The 22,302-nt window shown below is 42.2% G+C and overlaps 1 protein-coding gene across 1 annotated transcript in view; it reads right to left on the bottom strand.

Moving 5' to 3' along the window:
- The window catches only part of ITGA9 (integrin subunit alpha 9), a 361,696-nt gene that overhangs the window by 34,809 nt on the left and 304,585 nt on the right, over positions 1-22,302 (bottom strand). Inside the window, exon 24 of the mRNA NM_001192718.2 lies at positions 2,430-2,555. Coding sequence (NP_001179647.1) covers positions 2,430-2,555 — 126 coding nt within the window. The remainder of the gene's footprint in view (positions 1-2,429; positions 2,556-22,302) is intronic.

Genomic DNA, 22,302 nt, shown 5'->3' with positions numbered 1-22,302 from the left:
CATTTCCTTCTCCAATGCATGAAAGGGAAAAGTGAAAGTGAAGTCTTTCAGTCATGTCCGACTCCTAGTGACCCCACGGACTGCAGCCTACCAGGCTCCTCCGTCCATGGGATTTTTCAGGCAAGAGTACTGGAGTGGGTGCCACTGCCTTCTCCCGAGGCCTTTCTAGGCAGATGAAATCCATAGGAAGATGCAATCATTCCTTCTTGCCGCCAGAGGGCAATCAAAGGACTTCCTGTCCAGTGGGCACCAGAACACGCCTTCAAGTCAAATCTCACTGGTGTACCTTACCTCAAAACTGGATTTTGCAAGAAGAAAGCAGTGGATTTTGTTTGTTTTTATTTATTTTTTAAATTTATTTTTAATTGGAGGATAATGCTTTACGATGTTATGATGGTTTCTGCACAACAATGTGTATCAGCTGTGTGTATTCACATACACCCTCCCTCTTGAGTGTCCCTCCCATCCTCCCCATCCCACCCCTTAGGCCATCAGAGAACACAGAGCTGAGCTTCTTGCACTATACAGCACTTCCCACTAGCTAGCTATTTTACACTTGGTAGTGTGTATACTGGCAACCCGCTCCAGTGTTCTTGCCTGGAGAATCCCAGGGACCGGGGAGCCTGGTGGGCTGCCGTCTATGGGGTCGCACAGAGTCCGACACGACTGAAGCGACTTAGCGCAGTAGCAGCAATGTGCACATATGTCGTGCGACTCTCTGCCCCACCGTCTCCTTCCCCTCTGTGTCCACAAGTCTGTTGTCTGTGTCTGCATCTCAATTTCTGCCCTGCAGATAGGTTCATCAGTACCATAAGATTTCAAATATATGCATTAATATATGATATTTATTTTTCTCTTTCTGACTTAACTTCACTCTGTATAACAGGCTCTAGGTTCCTCCTCACAACTGACTCAAATTCGCCCCTTTTTATGGCTAAGTAATATTCCATTGCATATATGTTCTACAACTTCTTTGTTTTGTTTTTAAAGAGACACATTTAATATTTTGGGAACATCCCTCTTAAGAGTTTTGAACACAAGGTGTATTTCCTAGATTATGCGGTTTTTGCCTGGAAGTGAAAAATGTAATTTTATACCCATTGTTTATACTGGGCAAATTGGAGGGCTACAAAGTCACAAGACTCAAGAAACCACAGGAGTAAAGAAAAACATGTTTGACCAAGAAAACATATGAATTACAGCTAGGAACCTAAGTTCCAAAGTTACAAAGGAAGAATTCTTTTGTGTTATAGGATTCAAAATGTGTGAATATACATTCATGATGTTTCACATATGGGGTAAAAATTTCAGCCAGATACAGAGCTGCATTTGTCAAACTACGAGATATCAATACATCTAACAGTTCTGAAAGCTGTTAAATAACAGTTGATCATCAGCATTATGTAAGTAAAAATATCCCAAACTTCCAAAAGGCCACTAGTCCTACTAATTCTACCGCCAAAAAAAAAGAGGAGGGAAATGTTAGTGAGATGTGCCATGGCTGTAATAAGGAACTGAAGAGATATAACCAAAGATGTGGAGAAAGGAGGCTTTGGAAAAGCATCTGATTCCACCTTTAACACCTACACTTTTTAAAAAGTTAAGGTGTAGCTTACATAGAGTAAACAGAATAAATCCAAAGGATCCATCTTGACATATCTTTATACACATTCATAACAGATCAAGACGAAGACCATGTCCTGCACCTAAGCAGAGTCCCTCATGCTCCTGCCTATCAATATTCCTCCAAAATTAACTGCTGTCCTGGCCTCCAGTGCCATTGACAGAGTTGCTATTTCTGAACTTCATGTAAGTAAAACACCATCTGTCTTTTATCTCTAGCTCCTTTCACTCAATATTATATCCATGAGATTTATTCATGTTGTTGGGGTGGCAGTTTTTATTGCTTGTAATAATCCAGTGTATGGGTACACTGCAACTGTTTACACTTTCTCCTGGCGATGGACATTTGGATCGTTCCCAGATTACTGTGAACATACCTGTCCATGTCTTTGGGGGATACAGGTACTCACTTCTCTTTGGGACATACCTGGGAGTGGAACTGCTAGGCCATAGATATGTTTAGTTTTAGTATATACTGACCAACAGTGGTATATGAAGTGGTTGGACGAGAACCATCACTCTTGATTAGACTCATACTACTGGGAGAAATGTATAACTTTGTACTTGGTGGGTTGCAAAGGTTTTCCCTTTGCCAGCCAATGGAATCTGAAATGCAAATTTAACACTTTGATAGAAACCTCAGGCTGAAAAAATAGGAGTTGACTACAGTCCTTGTGACTTTCTAAGCCAATTGATTCAAACCAGATTTGAGAAATAATGCCAAATAGAAAACTGGCTTCTCATCTCAGACTTGCCTTCCTAGTGAGGACCACCCATGTGAACCCAACGAGTAAGCAAATTCTTACCAAGACTTTTCTTCCCGACTTTGTGAAAAAAGCAAATATTGTATGGAAGATATTTTCTTGTTCTTGAGGGATGATGCAGGGGGTTGGGTTTTTCTGGAAAGAACAGTTTCCCTTCTCTTGGCCCACCTGAAAATGAAAAGAAATCTGGATGAGTGGTCCATCCCAAGAAAAGATCATGAGCCTGGACTCCCTTCAGAGGTAGTCACGGTGTAGCCCAAAGCCAACTGTTACCCTGGTCCATTCTCTAGGAGACAATAATGGCAGAAAATCTGAAAGGCAGACGTAGTAGCATCAACAAGGCCAAATACTAAAGAAAAGTGGATGCTGAGTCATGAAATGACTGAGATGCAATGGCACACAACACGCAAGTGAGATGTGACTAGGAAAGAGTAAGACTTAAGGAACTTTAAAACCAGCCTTACAGCAACTCTGAGATGAGTTCTTTGTCTGGATATGGAAAATGAGACTCAGGTTAAGTCATTTGCCAACAATCACACAGACCAGAACTCAGGTTTTGGACCTAGATCTTCTGAGGTCCAGCCTTCAGGCATGGTCCATGGCCAGAGGTTTTCAAACTATGCCCCATGGGACCCATAGGGTGCTGTGAAACCCCTTAGTGGATTTCCTAGCGAGGAGAAGGGGGGACCAAGCAGGACTGCTATGGGCCCCCATCTCTATTCCAACTAGAGCATCAACCACCTATAGTGTCATTTAAAACCAGGATTCTGCTACCAAAAAATAAAATAAAAATTGGGCAACCATTGCATTGGGTCATACAGGAGCTTATATGCCCAAGGAGCTCTTGTTGAATTACCTGATTTTGCTTCTGAGAGCTTTTGAGAGGCTAGTGGAAAAACAATGCTGAGCAACAGTGATGTTAAAAAAAAAATCAAAACAATAGTACAGTCTTCCATGTTGGTTTCTTTAAAAACAACTCTATTTTTGGTGCCTCAACTGGGGAAATATTGAAAAAAAAAGAAGCCTCCTTTATATATTATCATATCAAGTTGTTTGTATTTGAAGCCTTGACATGACTTAAGGTCAAGTCACAAAATTAATAGTAATTCATAATTTAGGATTATGTTTACAATTGATTTTAGCCAGAATCATCTATTTAAACTACACTCTTCTATCTTTAATGCCTTTGAGTAAAATATAGTGTGTTTACATTGATTCAAGAATGCTTCAGCTTCTCATTTGTGGTAAGGTTTAAATTTTTAACATGGAAACTTCTAAGTTCAGCTAACAGTACTAATCTTTGGACAAAGAACTATAAAATCTCCAAATGTACTAAATAAATCTCTATTTTATCTTTGAACATGTATGCCTGGATTTACTATATATGCCTGAAGATAAATAAGATGAAGGTTTATTTCCTCAAATTAACTCTTAGAAATAGTGTTACCTTTAAAACTTTCTTATACTTTGGGGACTCACTGTTCTTTATAATACATTGGTAGCCTTTCCCTTCTCCAGGGGATTTTCCCAACCCAGGGATCGAACCCAGGTCTCCTGCATTGCAGGTGGATTCTTTACCAGTTGAGCCACCAAGGAAGCCCAAGAATACTGGAGTGGGTAACTAATCCCTTCTCCAGGGGATCTTCCTAACCCAGGGATCAAACCCAGGTCTCCTGCATTGTAGGTGGATTCTTTACTAGCTGAGCTACCAGGCAAGCCCTTTGCTATACATGCCTGAAGATAATTAAGATGAAGGTTTATTTTCTCAAATTAACTTTCAGAGAATAGTGTTGCCTTTAAAAGTTGCTCATACTTTTGGGACTTACCCTTCTTTATAATACATTGCATTTTGCTTGGTTTTGGCCCTGTTCTGCAGCTTGCAGGGATATTAGTTCCCCAACCAAGAATTGAACCTGGGGCCACGACAGTGAAAGCCCCAAGTCCTAACCACGGACTTCCAGGGAACGAAAGGGACTTCAGTTCAGTTCAGTTCAGTTTAGTCGCTCAGTCATGTCCGATTCTTTGCGACCCCATGAATTGCAGCACGCCAGGCCTCCCTGTCCATCAAACTCATGTCGCTCTTTAAAAGTATTTTGTAATTTGATACTCTCTCAATTGAAATCTGGGAAGATATACCAGCCTGAAATGGTCTCAATCAGAGTTGGTTCTGGATGCTTTTTGAGGTTACTAGAGGCAATTAATGGGAAGGAGGCAATGAGATTTAACATAGATGTGGACATTATTCTGGGGTGCAACTTTTTTAAGTTGTGATAAATATTTTAAAGTTCATTTTTAGAAAGCAAAACATTAGTTGCTTACATTGTGAGAATTGTGAACATCATTTTCAAGACAAATGAGAAAAACAACTGTTGTAACATTATGCAAATGAGTCTTTGTGTCTAGCAATAGCATTTTAGCATCAAACACGAATTCAAAATGTTCTGCATTTCAAATAAATTAGATGAATTGAAGATGATATGCTTTGGAATACTGTCAACTTAAACAGTGGCTTTAATAATGCAATCCATTGATCTCAGAAGATGTACATCTGCATGAAATCATTTTGTGAAATGTGTGAATGAAAAGAAATATAAATTAATCTAGTATTCTTTTATAATTTTCAGTGTGCAATACCTGATTAGGTTAAGTATTATAAGTAGGTATTTACTTTTATAACTGTTTTTAAAAATTAAGGTAAAATTTACATTCCCTAAAAATGCACAGATTTTAAGGATATAGTTTGATGAATTTTGACAAATGAAGTCATGCATATAACCACCATGCCAGGGAAGGGACAGAACATCCATTACTCCAGAAAGATTCCCTGACTCTTTTCCAGTCAATTCCCATCCCCCACCTCAAAGGCAATCACAGTTCTGATTCCTGTTAAGTTGGCCAAAAAACTTTGCTAAATTCACCTCTTTGGAAAAGTGGGGGATTGTGTTCTTTGGGGGTTGCTCTCTTTTTGGGTATACACAGCACCTCGCAGATGGAAAACATTTTGTTCGACCATGTGAGAACTTGAATGTGTGCTCATGTTAATTCCAATCATATTTCACTCGGAAGCATGTGGGTCCCTATTTTCCTGTTTGTCTTCAGTGGCCATTTGCTAAAAGGCTGTTGGAGGGACTGTCCTTCTGTAGCCCTGTAGCATTCACGTTCCCCTGTGGAGCTGACCAGGCTGGGCTCCTCAAAACACATTTCGTCTGGATTGAGAGTGACGGAACTCTGAGTCTTGCAGGATGCACCCGTTCCTAATTAAAATCAGGGTTGGGGCAGAGTTCCTCCTGGCTCCACAGTGGGTGATTCAGGTTTCTAGGCAGGGAGGGGAAGTGGTGGAGCAGAGCCCCAACTCAGCCAGATTCACTGTCATTCCCACAGGACACCAGCACCTTGGGGCAAGGCGCAGGGAACCACAGCAGGAGGAAGGAGGACCAACTTTGGCTCCAACGAATGGGGCAGAGACACAGCTCAGAGCTCTACCTTCCTTTGTCCCATTGGAGTCTCGGAGGGCCTGTGAAAAGGGTGATGATGGGGATGTGATGTGATCTGATGTGACATCTGATCTGCCCTAGGGGAATCTGGAGAAGGGAAGCAGAAGTTGAATTTCTGGTGAATGAAAATCTCAGCCAGTCGTACTCTGACTGTGGTTACATGGGAATCACTTCAACTGGGCAAAATGACAATTTTGGGGGAGGTTCAGGGTGGTCTCTCTCAAAGGAGAATAAAGGTTGCTCCGTGCTGCACAAGTCTGGTTCAGGCTAGCTAATCCGCTTGTAGACACTCCCTCAGCTAAAATGAGCAACTCAGGCCCTGGCTAGGGTCTTGAGGGTGAGGGACTGTTCCGTGTGCATGGATAGGACAGGTGTGACAGACATAACGGCACTCGACACTTGTGCAGCCCTTACTGCACACCCCTGTGAGCTGAGTGCAGTTACTGTTAGCATTTTACAGATGAGGAAGTTGACAGGCAAGGGGAGGCCATGTCTCCCAGAGGGCAGGCAGCAGAGCTGGGCTAGAGCACAGGTCATCTAGCTCCAGAGACCTTCTTGCAAACTTTTCTGCCTCTTAGGTCCAGAGGCTGAGGGTGGGGCTGGGTTGGGGGTCACGGAGGGATTAGGGGTGGAGATGGAGGGGGAGGGAAGCTATCCCTTCCTGTTCTTACCCAGGTCAAAGGGAAGGAACCATGAACCCAAAAGCCCAGAAATTTCAGAGTCCTCCATCTGACCCACTTCTGCTCCATGGGAGATAAAGTGCCTGCTGGCTGGGGGGCCAGGCCACTCCGTGCTGTCTCAGGCTGGAAGGGGAACAGAACATCCCGGAATGTTGTTTCTGGAAGGCAGCTCTAAGATCATGTGGTCCCGTGGCCTTGGCTGACAGATAAGGAACCAGAGGTCCCGAGTTCCGTGACTCGTCCAAGGTCACCTGATTGGTTGGTGGCAGCAAGCGGCACCCAGTGAAGGAATCCTCTGGCACAGATGTCCTGGGCCTTAGTTTCCTCATGTGTGAAATTAGGATGGTGGTCTACATGGTCACTGAGGTTGTCCCCAGTTGTTAATTATGCCCCTTGAGGATTCTCCTGCCTTTTCATTAGCACATGGAATCAGCTAGCCTCCTGCTACATAGATAAGCAATTACTCAGCACCCAGCCCCCACACCTGGGTTCTAACCACTCTCACTGGTGGTGAAGTCTTCAAGGGCAAGCAAGGTTTTCTTCTTGCAGACAATCCAAGTACCATGGCACTCATTTTCCAATGGCTTCATTTCTGTGGCTGACCAAGTGCCGGGAGCCGGCATATTGCATATTGAGTGCATATTGCATATTGAGTGCAGCACTTTTCAGGATCTGGAATAGCTCAACTGGAATTCTATCACTGCCGGTAGCCAGCGTGAGGAACTCCGCCCATGACAAAGGTCATGAGGAAGGAGGCTCGGCATACGCAAAGGCGGGATCGAGCTTCAGGAGTCCCCCTGGAAATTCTCGAGCATATACCCCCAAAACCAGAATCTGCCTACTTTCTGCTTTGTGCTTTCACCTACACCTCTGACTTTACGGGGGGCTGTCCCCCACTACCTCTCTGAAAAAAGTTAGCTTACAGCTCCAGTTAATAATTCCTGGGTGTGACAGTGTTTAACCTACAAACTCCTTTGGAAATCCTCTAGCCTGCCTGAATAGGTTTTTCCGGCCTCATGTGATTGTTCAGAGCCTCCCAACTGTGAGAGGCAGGAGATGTTCTAAACTGTCTAAACACAGATTCTTTTGAGTAGTTAAAAGATTGATTAGAAATTGTATTGGTGAAGGGATTTTCACTTGTTGGGCCAATGTTTGCTGCTAAGTTTCCATATCCCTTACCTGCTGTGTCCCTGGCAGTGTATTGGTTAATATAATTGGTGTAAATAGTAGCTTTAATGTTTGTAACCTGGGACCCTTGAGTTAATTCTTTTTCTTGTTGTAGCCCACCACACCTTTGCGCTGTAGGAATGCAACTTTATCTAATGCTTTTGGAGGGTGGCTCCTGACCAATCACCTTTAGAGAAAAATAAGTTTTCTGAAGAAAAGGTCTTAAAATGTTAACAGGCCTCCGGGCCAGAAGATGATGCAAATCACCTAAGCTTTTGCATATGATAAGTTTGCAGGAAGAAAGCCTGGTTTGCTGCAAGACTCTACCCCTTCCCCCATTATCCTCTGTGCATAACTTAAGGTATAAAAACTACTTTGAAAAATAAAGTGCGGGCCTTGTTCACCGAAACTTGGTCTCACCATGTCGTTCTTTCTCTTACCTTCTGGCTGAATTATTCAGCCTCTTTTCTGCACTAAATTTCCTCACTGAGCTATCCTTATTTCAGCCTCTTTTCTCCACTGAATTTCCTCACTGAGCTATCCTTATTTCAGCCTCTTTTCTTCACTGAATTTTACTGAGCTATCCTCATTCTATTACTCTTTATATCCTTAATTAACATTTAATTAAGCAATTGTTTCCTGATCTTCGCCTACGCCGTCTCTCCTTCGAATACCCTGGATCAGCCGGGGCTGGTCCCCGGCAACCAAGGACTCTGCGGCCATTGCCCCTGCTCAGCCCTGCCCACCCACTTCTCATCTATTTTCCAGACTATCTGACTCCAAACACTTCTCATGACACGGCCGCTCATGTCCTCAGGGAGCTGAAACAGGCCATATCTACTGGAATGTGAATAAAAGAACTTTACCAACACAGAAAAAAGGACAAGAGGACGTGGGACACAGTGTCAAGGCTGAATTTGGCCAAGGCGACTATTGAGGGTTTGCCGTTGCCATCTGGCCTCCACCTCTCGCCTGGTCCTGACCCCAAAGAAAACATTGTGCAAGTTGAAACCAAACACTGGTTGTGATTTGGGAAACTGTGAGGAGCCCAAGAGAACGTGGACATCATTTAGTGGCAGAGTTTCGGTCAGCCTCAGTCAGGGGAATCTTCGTGGTCAGAAGCCTCCAAGGGCACAGGCCTGTCCAAGGATGAAGTATCCTCAGTGTACTCTAGGTAGCTGGGCAAAACCTCATTCAAGATACTGGGTTTGAAGTATGAATTGAGCCTGACTCATGGGTAAAACATGGACGGAGGAGCCTGGTGGGCTGCAGTCCATGGGGTCGCGAAGAGTCAGACACGACTGAGCGACTTCCCTTTCACTTTTCACTTTCCTGCATTGGAGAAGGAAATGGCAACCCACTCCAGTGTTCTTGCCTGGAGAATCCCAGGGATGGGGGAGCCTGGTGGGCTGCCATCTATGGGGTCGCACAGAGTCGGACATGACTGAAGTGACTGAGCAGCTTAGCAGCATGGGTAAAATATTGAAAAAGGGAATTAACTCTCTGTCACCAGGTGTAAAAGGACATCTAGACTCCCTAGAGTGTGGTGATCTGATAAAAGGGCTGGAAGAAACAGGGCGTGTCCATGTTGTAGCCTCAAAAGAGCAGCCTGTACAAGGTGCTAACAGTAGGTGGCTGACTTAAGAGTGAGAGAGAGGACACAGGTGTCTCCCAGGTGCCCAGAACACAACGGCCTTAACAGAGTCCCTGTCCCTGGGCCTGGAGGGACAGGGAAGCCCTTCAACCTGTTTTCTAAGTCTTCCTGCTCCAGGCACATCACCTTGGAAACTGATTTTAGCTGCTTAAGGCCCCTTCTCCATGCTGAGTTCAGGTATAAATGGGAATAATACTAGCTAACATTGGGTGCTAGTCTACAGTTATGAAAGTGAAAGTTGATCAGTCGTGTCTGACTCTTTGCAATGCCATGGACCATACAGTCCATGGAATTCTCCAGGCCATAATACTGGAGTAGGTAGCCATTCCTTTCTCCAGGCTATCTTCCCAACCCAGGGATTGAACCCAGGTCTCCCGCATCGCAGGTGGATTCTTTACCATCTGAGCCAAGAGGGAAGCAAAGCTATGGGGTAGATTTAATCCTTGCAACACCCACTCACAGAGGGTGCTATTGTCAGTAGGTGACCATATGATTTATTGTCTAAATGGGGATATTTTTGAGAATGAAGTGGGGGAGTCAACCAGTCAGAACAGCAAGAAAGACCTGTATCAGGGATGCACCAGGCAACCTGGGACATCTGGTCTCCTTAAGTTTCACTCTATGTTATTTACAGGTGAGAAAACTGAGGCCCGGAGAGGTTAAGGAAACTGTCATGTGCCTATCAGCTCTGACTGTGGAAGGAGCACCATCTCCAAAGTCCCCACCAGGCAAGATTGGGCACTTTCAGGGTGGTATGGCCGTAGATCAAAGTCCCCACCAGGATGCTCCCTCTCCAGCTTCACCTTCCTTGCATCCAGACTGCACACCCTCTGTCCCACTGTATCATGGCTTATCTTTCATTAGCCCTCAGAGCCGGGCTCCTATTGTGACTGTCAATCTTGCCTATGTCTCTTTTTCAACCAGCACGTTAGGCCCTGTCATGAACTGCACTCCTGACTCAGAGAAGGTGGCCCTGCAGGTAGATTTTAGAGGGTAAAGAAACTTCTAGAGAGTAAAGGGGACAGGGGAGAGGGGAACCGCACATGCAAAGGCGTGGAGGTACAAACAGGAAGCTTGGGTCTAGAGAGCCAGGGAGTTCAACATGGTCAAGCATTGGATGAACGGTGCTTGGGAGTAGTGATCAGAAATGAGGCAGGAGAGGTGGGCATGGACACAAAGGAAGACTTGTAGGCAAGTCACAGAGGCGGAGAGTGATCAGGAAGGTGGATTAACAGGTCTCAAAATTAAGGACAATTTTTAATCTCAGATATGTGGTATTATTGGTATATCTTTAGCAGGCTAATGAATGGATTTCCTCTTTCAACTGGTATCAGCCTCATTCCTTAACCATATTCCAAATGACTGGGTTCTAGGAATGGGAAGGGTCACCAGAGTGTCCCCAGCTTGATGCCCTCCCCCCAACCCTGGACATAGTACACAGGAAGTAAGAGAGAAACGGAAGGTTAAATTAATGGAGGAATAAATCCAGTGGAAACAGTTCTTCCCAGGAGCCACGCTTGGTGTCTTCACCAGTGTGGGTCTCAGGTGAAGTCTGGTCTAGAAACTATGTTTGTTGAGATGACTTGGATTAAAGGGGCCCATAGGTTCATTTTTCAAAATAACATGTGTTTCACGTTAACTCACATTTATCTGTTAATCACTGACTTTCTGTTTTCTGCTACATCCCAGGGCCGGTTTTCCGTATCGTGTGACACTGATCACAGCTGATGGCAACTGGGTAAACATGACCCATCCCCTGACTTACCACCTGCTCTTCTAAATTCACACGCCCCTTGAGCTTAAAAACCCAGAGAATGTTTTGAATGCCTACTCTGCTAATTCAATTACCTACTGCCTACTCTTGGAACAAAGATATCAGAAGATAACAAGTCCCTTCTCTGTCATAGAGGCTGAACACTGGCCACAATGGCTTTGGTAATATAAATTTTAAATTGAAACATTATTTCAATGTTCAAAATAAAAATAGTCCTCATAAAAGGATTGAGAAATGATAACTGGTTAACTGGCTAATTTAGCAGATCTAAGATGTTTACTACTAGAAAGATAAATAAAAGCTACACTTCCATTCAGCAAAATGTAAACTATGATAGTTTTCTATAGTCTGAAAGTGCCCTTAATATTCGGAGAAGGCAATGGCACCCCACTCCAGTACTCTTGCCTGGAAAATCCCATGGACGGAGAGGGGCCTGGAGGGCTTCAGTCCATGGGGTCGATAGGAGTCAGACACGACTGAGCGACTTCACTTTATTTTTTCACTTTCATGCATTGGAGAAGGAAATGGCAACCCACTCTAGTGTTCTTGCCTGGAGAATCCCAGGGACGGGGGAGCCTGGTGGGCTGCCATCTATGGGGTCACACAGAGTCGGACACGACTGAAGCGACTTAGCAGCAGCAGCAGCAACAGCCCTTAATATTATCCCTTATGTTAATCACATTGCTATGATTTTCTATTAAGTGTCTTGATATTCACCAAAGAACAGTGAAAGATGACAACAATTTAATAATAAATCCTAAGACAGATACTTTTATGTATCACCCTTCATTTCAAGACTCTGTATAATGTAGACCCAGAATAACCTAGCAGGGGTAGACGCTCAAAATCCCCATTTATTCACTCTGATTTCTCCAACTGCAATGACTTTTTAAAACAGAAGCAGAAAAACAGTGATAACCATCTTGTGTAGTTCCTTATAATGGTTATGCCCAGTTCTATGTTACTAATGTATTTGAAAGATTATGAACACAATTTGTGTGTGTGTGTGTGTGTGTTTGTGTGCATCATTTAAAGGTAGGAGTTGTCAAAGGCATCCTTTGGTAGACTTTTCTCAAGAGTTATGCATTCTTTTGCTTTGTGAAAGGGTCCCCTTGCTTATCAGTTCGGTAACTTATGATTTTCTGATATTTACCTCTGTGGGTAGCTACAGACTCCAATGTGTTCCTACAAATAGATGAAAAGCAACAGCACCTTGATGGTCACAACAGTACAAGGTAAGTTAACCTGAGGTTCTAGCTTTGGACGGGCCCTGCTAGCCCCACTCAGGTGAAGAGCTATGTTCTGGTTTCAAAATGAAATGGGTAAACGAGAATACAGAACAGCCGCCCATAAGTAATAGCTGGTTGACAGACCTGAAGAGCTGAAACAGAAGGAGCAAAAAATGTAACAATGACCTAGCGCCTTTTATTAGTAATTTCTAGAAGGGGAAAAGCAGAGACTCTAAAAAGCCTGGAAAGATCGTAACTTCAAGTCCAGATGTCTCCTCTCTTTCTAGTTGAAAATTATCTTCTAAATAAAAGACTTGCCTCCCCGACCCCCTCCCCATCCCTTAAGGCCACTGTGAAAAGTGGTATTTGATCTGAAAGGTCAGCATGTTACTGAGACCAAAACTAAAACAGAAAATAAAGAGGCAAAGCCTCAAAACCAACATTCCAAAGGAAAGAAAGAGCACGTTCTGTTGTATAATTCTGACCTCTGTATGAATCTGCCATTATTTCATAAAAGATACCACTTCTTATGATAAAAGGCAATGAATTTTTCCCCACCAGCTCTAGGGTTTGGCTAAAACAATGGTATTTTTCACCATCCCCTGCGCCAATTTCCCCTGGTGTCACAGGCCAACATGCTGAAAAGTCAAGAGTGCAGGCCACCACTAAGGCTGCCCTGTGAAACAGGGTTCACTTACATTTAATCGGAGAAAGACAAGTCCCCCTTCACCCCCCATGAGGCCCATTTCAAAGCTTCGGGATGGCCTTTTACTCGACTTAAAGTGCTGCAGATGGCATGTAGTTTCAGAGAAGCAGTGACACCAAAGAATTTCCAGATGTGGTCAGATTCTCTTTAGCAAAAAACTTAAGTATGCTATCTGAGCACTTGATGTGCATGCCAAAAATATTTTCCTTCCACAGATAATGAAACATTTTGGAAGCAGAATAGTCTGTTGATTTGGATAATAAATGAGTCAGTAGCCTCCATGTGGGACATAACATAGTCCCTGGAATTGTACTGGCTTATTTAAACTCCGGCTCTAGTTCTTGGACTGATTTTATGGTAAAGAACAAAGCTCATTCCTATCTTATGTTAAAGGATAAAGCAGCGCACCTATGGATTCACTGAGTTATCTCTCCATTTATTAGACGTATAACTTTGCTATTGCTCTTTTACCAAAAGGTAAATAATAATCATTTTCTGGATGCTGTATTTCAGGTATAAACACCTGTCTAACCTCTTACGCTGCCTTTCTGAGGGAGTACACACAAAAGCCATGAAAAGAGAAACCTAGGTGTCATTCATTGAATCTAAAGCTTCAAGACTTCATGAGAGGCCTGAAATATGCATTTGGGCATATGTTTAGGAGACGTAAATGGAGTTGGCACCCTGACGGCTGGGGAGATAATGACTTTTCACTGTCTAACGACGTTGAGGAAGTTCCCTGTGGTCAGAACATACCTGGTGGGTCTATCAGAAATGAGTTTGCCTGCTTCCGTGCCTCTGATGCACACTCAGTTAGTCCTCGGCAGGTTCAATGAGAACCATGTGTTTCTGGGCAATGACTGATGTGCTGTTTATCCTCAGTGAGATTTCCTGTTATCAACTTTGCTAACAACCCGCCACGCCTGCAGTGACAGGGCTATGTTGCTTTTGAGGAATGAAAAAAGGAAGGAGGAAAGTAAACTGCATAACCATCAACTTTTAAGGCTGATTTGTTTTGAAGACCAGAGAATACAGGCACCTCAGCATCATCACACACATGCTACCATGAAGTGTTAATGCTTCCAGATGTCTCAGAAGCCCTGCGCCCAAACCCTGCGACCTCTGATAACTGCAGGGTCCTCAGTTTAGCCAGTAGCCGGCCCGGCTGCCCTGACTCACTCCCTTTATCTACAAGGGCTAAAGGGCAGCCTCGGCACCACACTGCGCATGCGCACCTGGCTGCCGCGCTTCCCCGACCTTTCAGAGACTGTGGGTTGAGTGTAAGCTGTGCCCAGAAACACACACACTTTCTCCCTGTAGCCAAGACTAAAATTGACCCAAGAGCCCAGGAACGTAATTCTCACTCCAGAATTCCATCAGCCATCCCCTCTCTTTTGGTTTCTGTTGAGAAAAAAAATTAAAGGCCAACCTAATCCCGACATTTCAGGACCTGATTATTCAGCTCATGTTCAGACATGTGCAGAAAGAAGGAAAAAGAAAACGGTTTGAGGCCACTGTTGAAATCAGAGGACTTATGTGTATGTGTGTGTATGTATGTGTGTGTGTGTGTGTGTGTGTGTGTGTGTGTGTGTGTGTGTGTGTGTGTGTGAGACAGAGAGACGGAGAGAGAGAGAGAGAGAGCAAGAGAGATGGAGGCAGAAAATATGTTTTCATATCTCCAGCCCCAAAATTGTGGAGTTTAAGTTTGCTCTTAGAAGCCTTCATTTCTGATAAGTGATTCAGCCCCTTATTTTAAAGTTTTACATTTTAACTTTTCCCCACATTGAAATTAAAGCAACTTCTGTTGTGGGTGACGGGAAACAATCAAAACATCTCTACCCAGAGACTCCAGTTCAGTGCACGTTTTCTGAGTTCCTGGAGAGCATGAGGTGCTCGTCAGATGTGCAGCAGGGTGTGAAGGTGTCTAAGGACACACACCCTGCCCTAGCACTGAGAGATGTGATGTTGACACTAACAGAGTGGGGGCAGTCATCGCCTTCATTTATCTGAGCGCACACTGCGGTCGGGGCACCAAGTGCTAGGGATGCACAGAAAACAAGGTGGCCGTGACCTGTACTTAAACAGTGGTTTTAATCTTGTGGAAGAAGAGAGACAGACAAAAACTGCAATTTCAGATAGTGGTGAGTGCTAGGAAGAAACTAACACACAGGGAAATGGGGCAGGAAGTTGACAGGTTTGCAACTTTAGCTAAAGTAGTCAGGGAAGACCTTCCCCAAAAGGTGAACTTTGGGCTCAGATCTACATTATGAGAAGGAACTAGCCATGCGAAGATTTGGGGGGAGAGTGTTCTCAGCAAAGGCAGGTGCAAAGGCCCTGAGGCAGGACATTCTGGGACAGCATCTGGGAGGGCTTGGTGGAACAGAGGATGTATGAACTGGCTCTTGAGGAATAAGCGGGCTTCCCAGAGCCAGAGGGAAGGGAGAAGCATTAGCAAGGTCATGCGGCCCAGAGAAGTGCATGGTGGGTGGGTCAGCAGCCTTCATGGTCCAGAGTGGCTGGAAGACAAAGTCAGGGTTGAGGCTGGGAGCAGAGGAGGTTGTAGAACATAGCCTGGAGAGGTGAGTGGAAGGTCATGCAGGGTTTTGGACCTCATGGTTTTGTCCATTAAGATCTACTTGTTGATCTTTTTACAGAGAACCTCAGGTTGTCTCGGGGAGCTATAAGGGAAATTATTAGGAGTAGAAATACATTTTCAAATGGTACACCAGGTCATCCCTACCAAAGAAATAATCACTTGTGATAAGGAGAGGCTGGATAAAGATGTATAGTACTTGGGGCTCAGTTTTCAATTTTTATTTATTTGGGGATATGAAGAGAACAAGGAGAATGGCTTAGAATGGGAAAAAGAGAACTAAAGCAACTGTGAACTTTTTCGGGAAGTGAAGTGGGAAGAATGACTAAGAAACAGCTCAACTTCTCCACAGAGGGAACTAGGCAACTGTTTTCCATTTTAGGTTAGAAAACATGGGGAAATTAGAGCATGATGAATTGAAGATAGTCATACAACATGGGATTCAAGGGATATCAGACTGCCTCAACCAGGAGAACTCGCTGAAACACAGTTCTGTGGTTCTGGAGAGAGGTCTCGATTGTATTCTGTTCAAAGGCTAAGGGGTGGATCATATGACCTCCCCCAAAACCCATATAAGGGCTGGAAATCCATCTGCTTCTGCTGGAAAGGGTTTCTTCTTTCCACCCCCGCTTCCCTCTCTTACCTCCTTATCATGTAACATAAGCTGCATTACTAACAGTTAACTAATTTGGTTTTGGGTGAGTCCTTGAATTTCTATAGAAGAAACTGAGAGTAAGGGAGGGGAAAAAAGAAGCATGTGTTTCCAGAGACAAACTTACTATTACCAAAGGGGAAAAGGGGAGGTGGGGTGAAGGCTAAATTAGAAGGGTGGGATGAACATATACATACACATATACACCTTACTATGTATAAAACAGATAATCATAAAAGACCTACTGTAATAACTCAATATTCTGTGATAACCTGTAAGGGAAAAGAATCTGGAAAAGAATATATACACATAGTTGAATCCCTGGCTAAGCACCTGAAACTTACATGATATTATAAATCAACTCTGCTTCAAAAAAGGGGAAAATAGTAGACACTGAAAAAAAAAAAGTGAGTTGTTTAATTCTGCTTTGGGTTATTTGCTGGGTTGCTTTAAAGTACCAGGCCTGGCTTATGTACAAGTTACGTCTTGGCCTCTAGCAAGCCTGCTGCAGGGAGATTTCTTGTTCCAAATACCCTCCAAGCATAACTAAATCAGTGCAAAATGTGTGTTAACAACCAGCCAGCTTCAAAAATCAGTGTTACTGTCAACTGCTGTGGCCAGATAAGTGATTCACTTTGGGGCAGAGATCTCCCCTATAGTGAGCACCAACAGGGACACACGCAGACTCCTGATGTCCAGTTTAGACACCACCATGCAGGGGCGCCATGGGGCTGGGATTTTAAAGGAGAGGAACCAACCGGCACTAAAATCAAGCTAAGAGAGTTACCAGCAAACACAGACTTTGGCGAGACCTTATGAGCAAAGAAGATCACCTCACAAACTCCTGCGACAGCTTGGGTTCCCACCACCCCCAACCACCCTGCTCGCCGTCCCGCCGCCACCATGAAGGTCTCAGCAAGACCTGCCCTGAACACTCTATTTAAAACTACAAATTTCCCCACTCTCACCCCCTTTCCTCCTTTATTCTTCCCCAAAGCATCTCCCATCATGTCATGTATTACACATTTTACTTACTTATTACTTGCCTCTACCAGAATGTAAGCTACATGAGGGCTGGAAATTATTATTTTTTGTCTGTTTTGTTCCCCATAGTAATAGTGCTTGCCATAGGGTGCATGCAAAGTATTTGCTGAATGAATGGAAATGTGGATTTAAAAATCCCCACAACACCCTTTTGTGGCAAGGATTGTCATCACCATTTTATAGATAAGGAAAGGGAAGCTCAGAAAGAGTTAAGTAACATGCTTTAGATCATGGCGTCTCAAATATTAACATGCAAAGGAATCACCGTGTTTAATAAAACACAGATTCTAATTTAGAAAGTCTGGGTGGTGCATGACCGTCTGTCTCTCTACACTTCTAACTTCCAGGTAATGCTATGGCTGCTGGACAGCTACATGTCCAGACAAAATGGTATTCCGAGCCTTGTAGCAGCTGTACAGTCTAGTAGTTAAGAGCAGACATCAACCTAATCATTTATTAACTCTTGTGACTTTAGGCTATCCTTTCGCTTGTGCCTCTGTTTCCTCACCAAATTATCATGAAGATTAAAAGAATGTGTCCAGGTAAAGTATTTGATATAATTTCTCATCTATAGTAAGTTCTTAATAAGTTTATTATTATCATTATTAATGACAATAATATTACTACTACTTTTTTAGCCTAAAAGTAATTGTTCCTTCTCAGAATACTAAGGGAGTATTACTAAGTTATTGGAAGGACTGTTGCTGAAGCTGAAGCTCCAATACTTTAGCCACCTGATGCAAAGAGTCGACTTATTAGAAAAGACCCTGATGCTGGGAAAGACTGAAGGTAAAAGGAGAAGGGGGCAGCTGAGGATAAGGTGGTTAGATAGCATCACTGACTCAGTGGACATGAATTTGAGCAAACTTTGAGAGAGAGCGGAAGACGGGAGATTGGAGTGCCACAGTTCATGGGGTCACATAGAGTTGGACACGAGTTAGTGACTGAACAACAACAAAAAGTTATAGTCTACTTTACTAAGATAGGAAAAGTCTACATTTAAACTGAGAATGATGATGACTCATATCTACTATCACAACATTAGAAACTTCTACTGAATATATTATGTGAGAACTCTGAAGCACGGTCTGAAAAGTGGAATTGCTGGTATTTGTACTTTTAATTCTGATAGTTACTGTCAAATTGTCCTTCACACCAACAGTAATTGAGAGTGCCCATTTTCCCTCACTTTAACCAACAGTGGATATTAACAATCTTTTAGATTTTTGCAAGTTTAATGCGGGGGGGGGGGGGGGACACTTCATTTTCATTTGCATTTACATTGCTCTGATTACTGGTAAGGTTAATGTTTATTTGCCATTTAAATGTCTTTTTTATATGTTTGTCATTAAAGTTTCTTCTTTTGTGAATTTCCTGTTCACATTGCTCCACCCATTTTTATAATTTTGGGCCTTTTCATCTTTATATGTGTACGTCCTTACATATTATTTGTATGTGGACTATGTTGCCAGTATATTCTCTCAAATATCTTTTAGTTTTGTTTATGATGCATCTTGATCACAAAAGACATCGATATTTTCATAGATTTAAACTTGCTGATCTTCTCTTATGGGCTCTAGAACTTGTAACTTGCCTAGGAAGAAGAGCTTTCCTATACAAAGATTATAAAAATATTCAGTACTTTTTACTGATATTTTTTTTTTTTACATACAACTTTTTAATCCATCTATTTTTTTTTTCAGTCAGTTACAGGTTTTCTAAAATTTCTCCCCAAATGGATAGACAATTTTCTTCATATCATTTATTATGAAGGAGTCTATATATAATACTTCTATTGTTTGGGATGATTATTTCATCAGATATTTTTTCTTCCCCCTCCTCTCTATCCTCTCCTCTGGAACTTTAATTATGTGTATTTCAGTAAGCTTTACGGTGTCCCACGGGTCTTTGAGGCTTTACTTGTTTTTCTTTACAGCTGGCCTTCCTTATCCACAGGTCCCACATCTGTGGATCCGATCAACCACAGGATTAAAACATTTGGGAAAAAAATTCCAGAAAGTTTCAAAAAGTAAAACTTGGATTTGTTACATGCCAACGACTATTTATATAGTATTTACATTTTAATTGCAGCTATTTTAAATTCTGTTTACATTGCATTAATTATTATAAGTAACCTAGAGATTATTTAAAGAATATGGTAGGATGTGTGTATGGGCTTCCCTGGTGGCTCAGTGGTAAAGAATCCACCTGCCAATGCAGGAGATGTGGATTTGATCCGTGAGTCAGGAAGATTCCCTGGAGAAGAAATGGCAACCCACTCCAGCATTCTTGCCTGGGAAATCCCATGGATAGAGGAGCCTGGTGGGCTACAGTCCATGGGGTCTCAAAGAGTCAGACAGGTCTTACTGACTAAACAACAACAGGATGTGTGTAGACTATGCAAACACTATGCCATTTTATACACGGGACTTGGACATCCATGGAATTTGGTATCCATGGGGGAGTCCTGGAATCAATGCCCCACAGATACTGAGGGATGACTGTATTCTCTTTACTGTTAGTTCTTCAGACTGAATAGTTTCTACGGATCTATCTTCAAGTTTGCTGACTCTCTGTTGGCTCAGCTCTGCTACTGAATTCCCCAAGTAATTTTTCATTTCACTTTCCAGAATTTCTACTTGGTTCTTTTTTTAATATATATATAATTTCCACCTCTTCATTAATATTCTCTATTTGAGGAATCATTGTTACCATACTTTCCTTTAATTCTTTAAACATGGTTTCTTTTAGTTCCTTAGACATATTTATAGGAACTGCTTTCAAGTCTTTGACTGCTAAGTCTAACATCTGGGCTCCTCAGAGAAGGCTTCTATGGATTCCTTTCCCCATTCTGTGCAATGCTTTCTCTAGACCTATTTCTTTGCATGTTTTGAAATTTTTTAAAAAATCTGAACATTTTAATACATAAGTATTGCAGCAACTCTTTTTGGGGGTGGTAGCTGCTACTTTTTTGGTTTTGCTTCTTTGTTTAGTGGCTTGCCTGGACTAATTCTGTAGAGCTTGTTTCTCATGAAGTGTGTAGCCTCTGATGTCTCTGCTAATTTTTTTTACACTTGTTTTTACTTTTAAACCTGGTTTCCTAGAGGCTGTCCTGGATCAACACAGCTTAGTGGTCAGTCAATGACTGGTCAGATGTTTTACATAAATACCTAGATCTCCACCCTTGGCGGATGGACGTGTGGCTTAGGGAATGCCTTCAAAGGTTAGGCAGTTTATAAGTGTGCCCGAGCTTTTCCTTTGTGCATTCACAAAGCCTCATATTCAGTTGGTTGATTATCTTGGATTTTCTAGGCAAACAATAATATCATTTGCAATAGGGATACTTTGTTTTCTTTCCTGACAGTAAAGGTTATTCATTTCTTTTATTGTTATGACCTCAACATGACTAAACTGGAGAGACAAGAGGAGGAACTCATGCCTCCACTCCGTGCTTAGGTGGCAGGGCTCCCAATGTTCCAGCATCAGGTTGAAGTTTTCTATAAGCTCTGACAGGGGACTTTAGTCAAGAAGAGGAAGTTCCCTTCCAGGCTTGCCTTGCTGGAAATTAAAAAAAAAAAAAAAAAACAACAACAAAAAAACCTAACAAGTGGATGATGTATTTAATTTGTGACTTTTTAGAAGCCCTCATCAAGATAATCATCTGGCTGTACCACCTTTACTCCCTTTACTATTAAGAGTGAATAATGCTCATCAGTTCTTCATGGAGAATCAACTCAGCGTTCCTGGATTATGTCCTACTTTATTCAGGATATATTCTTCTAAAGGGAATTGATTCGGAAACACTTATTTAGAATTTTTGTATCTGTTTTCAAAGTGAGTTTGGCTTGTGGTTTCCTTTTTTGTGTGAGTGCCCATTCTTCATTTCTGGTTTCTGAATCAGGGTTATATTAGTTTTCTAGAACAGGCTGTTCCTTTATCTTCTACTCTCTGGAACAGCTTATATAACATAGGAATTACCTGTTCCTTGAAGGCTTGGTAGAACTTACTTATGCAGCTATCTGGGTCTGGTGCTTTTTTAGGGCACAGGTCTTCAGCTATGTTTCATTTGTCTTTAATTATATAAGTTTCAGGTGTACAACATAATTTAACATCTATATACTACTTTCCCATTTTTTTCTAAGGTAATTGGTCTAGCTATATTATTTTACCTCATATACTTCTTTTAGAGTTTTTATATTTGTGGAAATTATATTTTGAATAATTTAAAAATCTTCTTCATGTGAGTGTAGTTCTTTTATCATCTCTAGGGTTGGTTGTTTTTTGGCCTTATTACTCTTTTTCCTTTCTTGATCAAATTTGCTGTAGGTCTGTCTATTTTATTTGACAAAAAAATCCCCAGCTTTCAGTTTTATTGATGTATGATACTCCCCCTGCCATTTTGTGACTTTCACTTTATCTTCAACAGTATCTTCATTTTTCTTGCTTAGAAGTGAAATTATTTTATTGTCCTTTTTCTAGCTCTTATCATCAATTATAGGTCATTTATTTTCAGTCTTTCCTGTTTTCTACATGTAAATAGTAACATTTTCTTCTGTGTGGGTTTTGTCTACATCCATGAGTTTTGATACGAACAAGCTTTCACTGTCTTTCATTTCTAATATGTTTATCCCTTCCTCTATGATTTCTTTTTTTATCTAAGAAGTTAATTAGGATGGTGTTTAAAAATTCCCAAGTAGTTCTGTTTTTGGTTGGCTGCTGGGCTAAACTTTTGTGGTTAACTTCCAAGTTTATTGCATTGTGGTCTGAGTATGTGGCTTCTATTACTTTGACTTTAGAAATTCTATTGGGATTTGTTTTTGTGGTGTAATACATGGGTAATTTGTGAATGTTCACATATGTTTGAAAAGACATGCATTCCCTTATTTATGTACTAGGAACTTTACTAAGTGCTCCAAGTATGT

Source organism: Bos taurus, chromosome 22 (genome assembly GCF_002263795.3).
Source record: "Bos taurus isolate L1 Dominette 01449 registration number 42190680 breed Hereford chromosome 22, ARS-UCD2.0, whole genome shotgun sequence".
In the NCBI taxonomy this organism is placed as follows: Eukaryota; Metazoa; Chordata; class Mammalia; order Artiodactyla; family Bovidae; genus Bos; species Bos taurus.
This window is presented reverse-complemented; position numbering and strand designations above follow the sequence as displayed.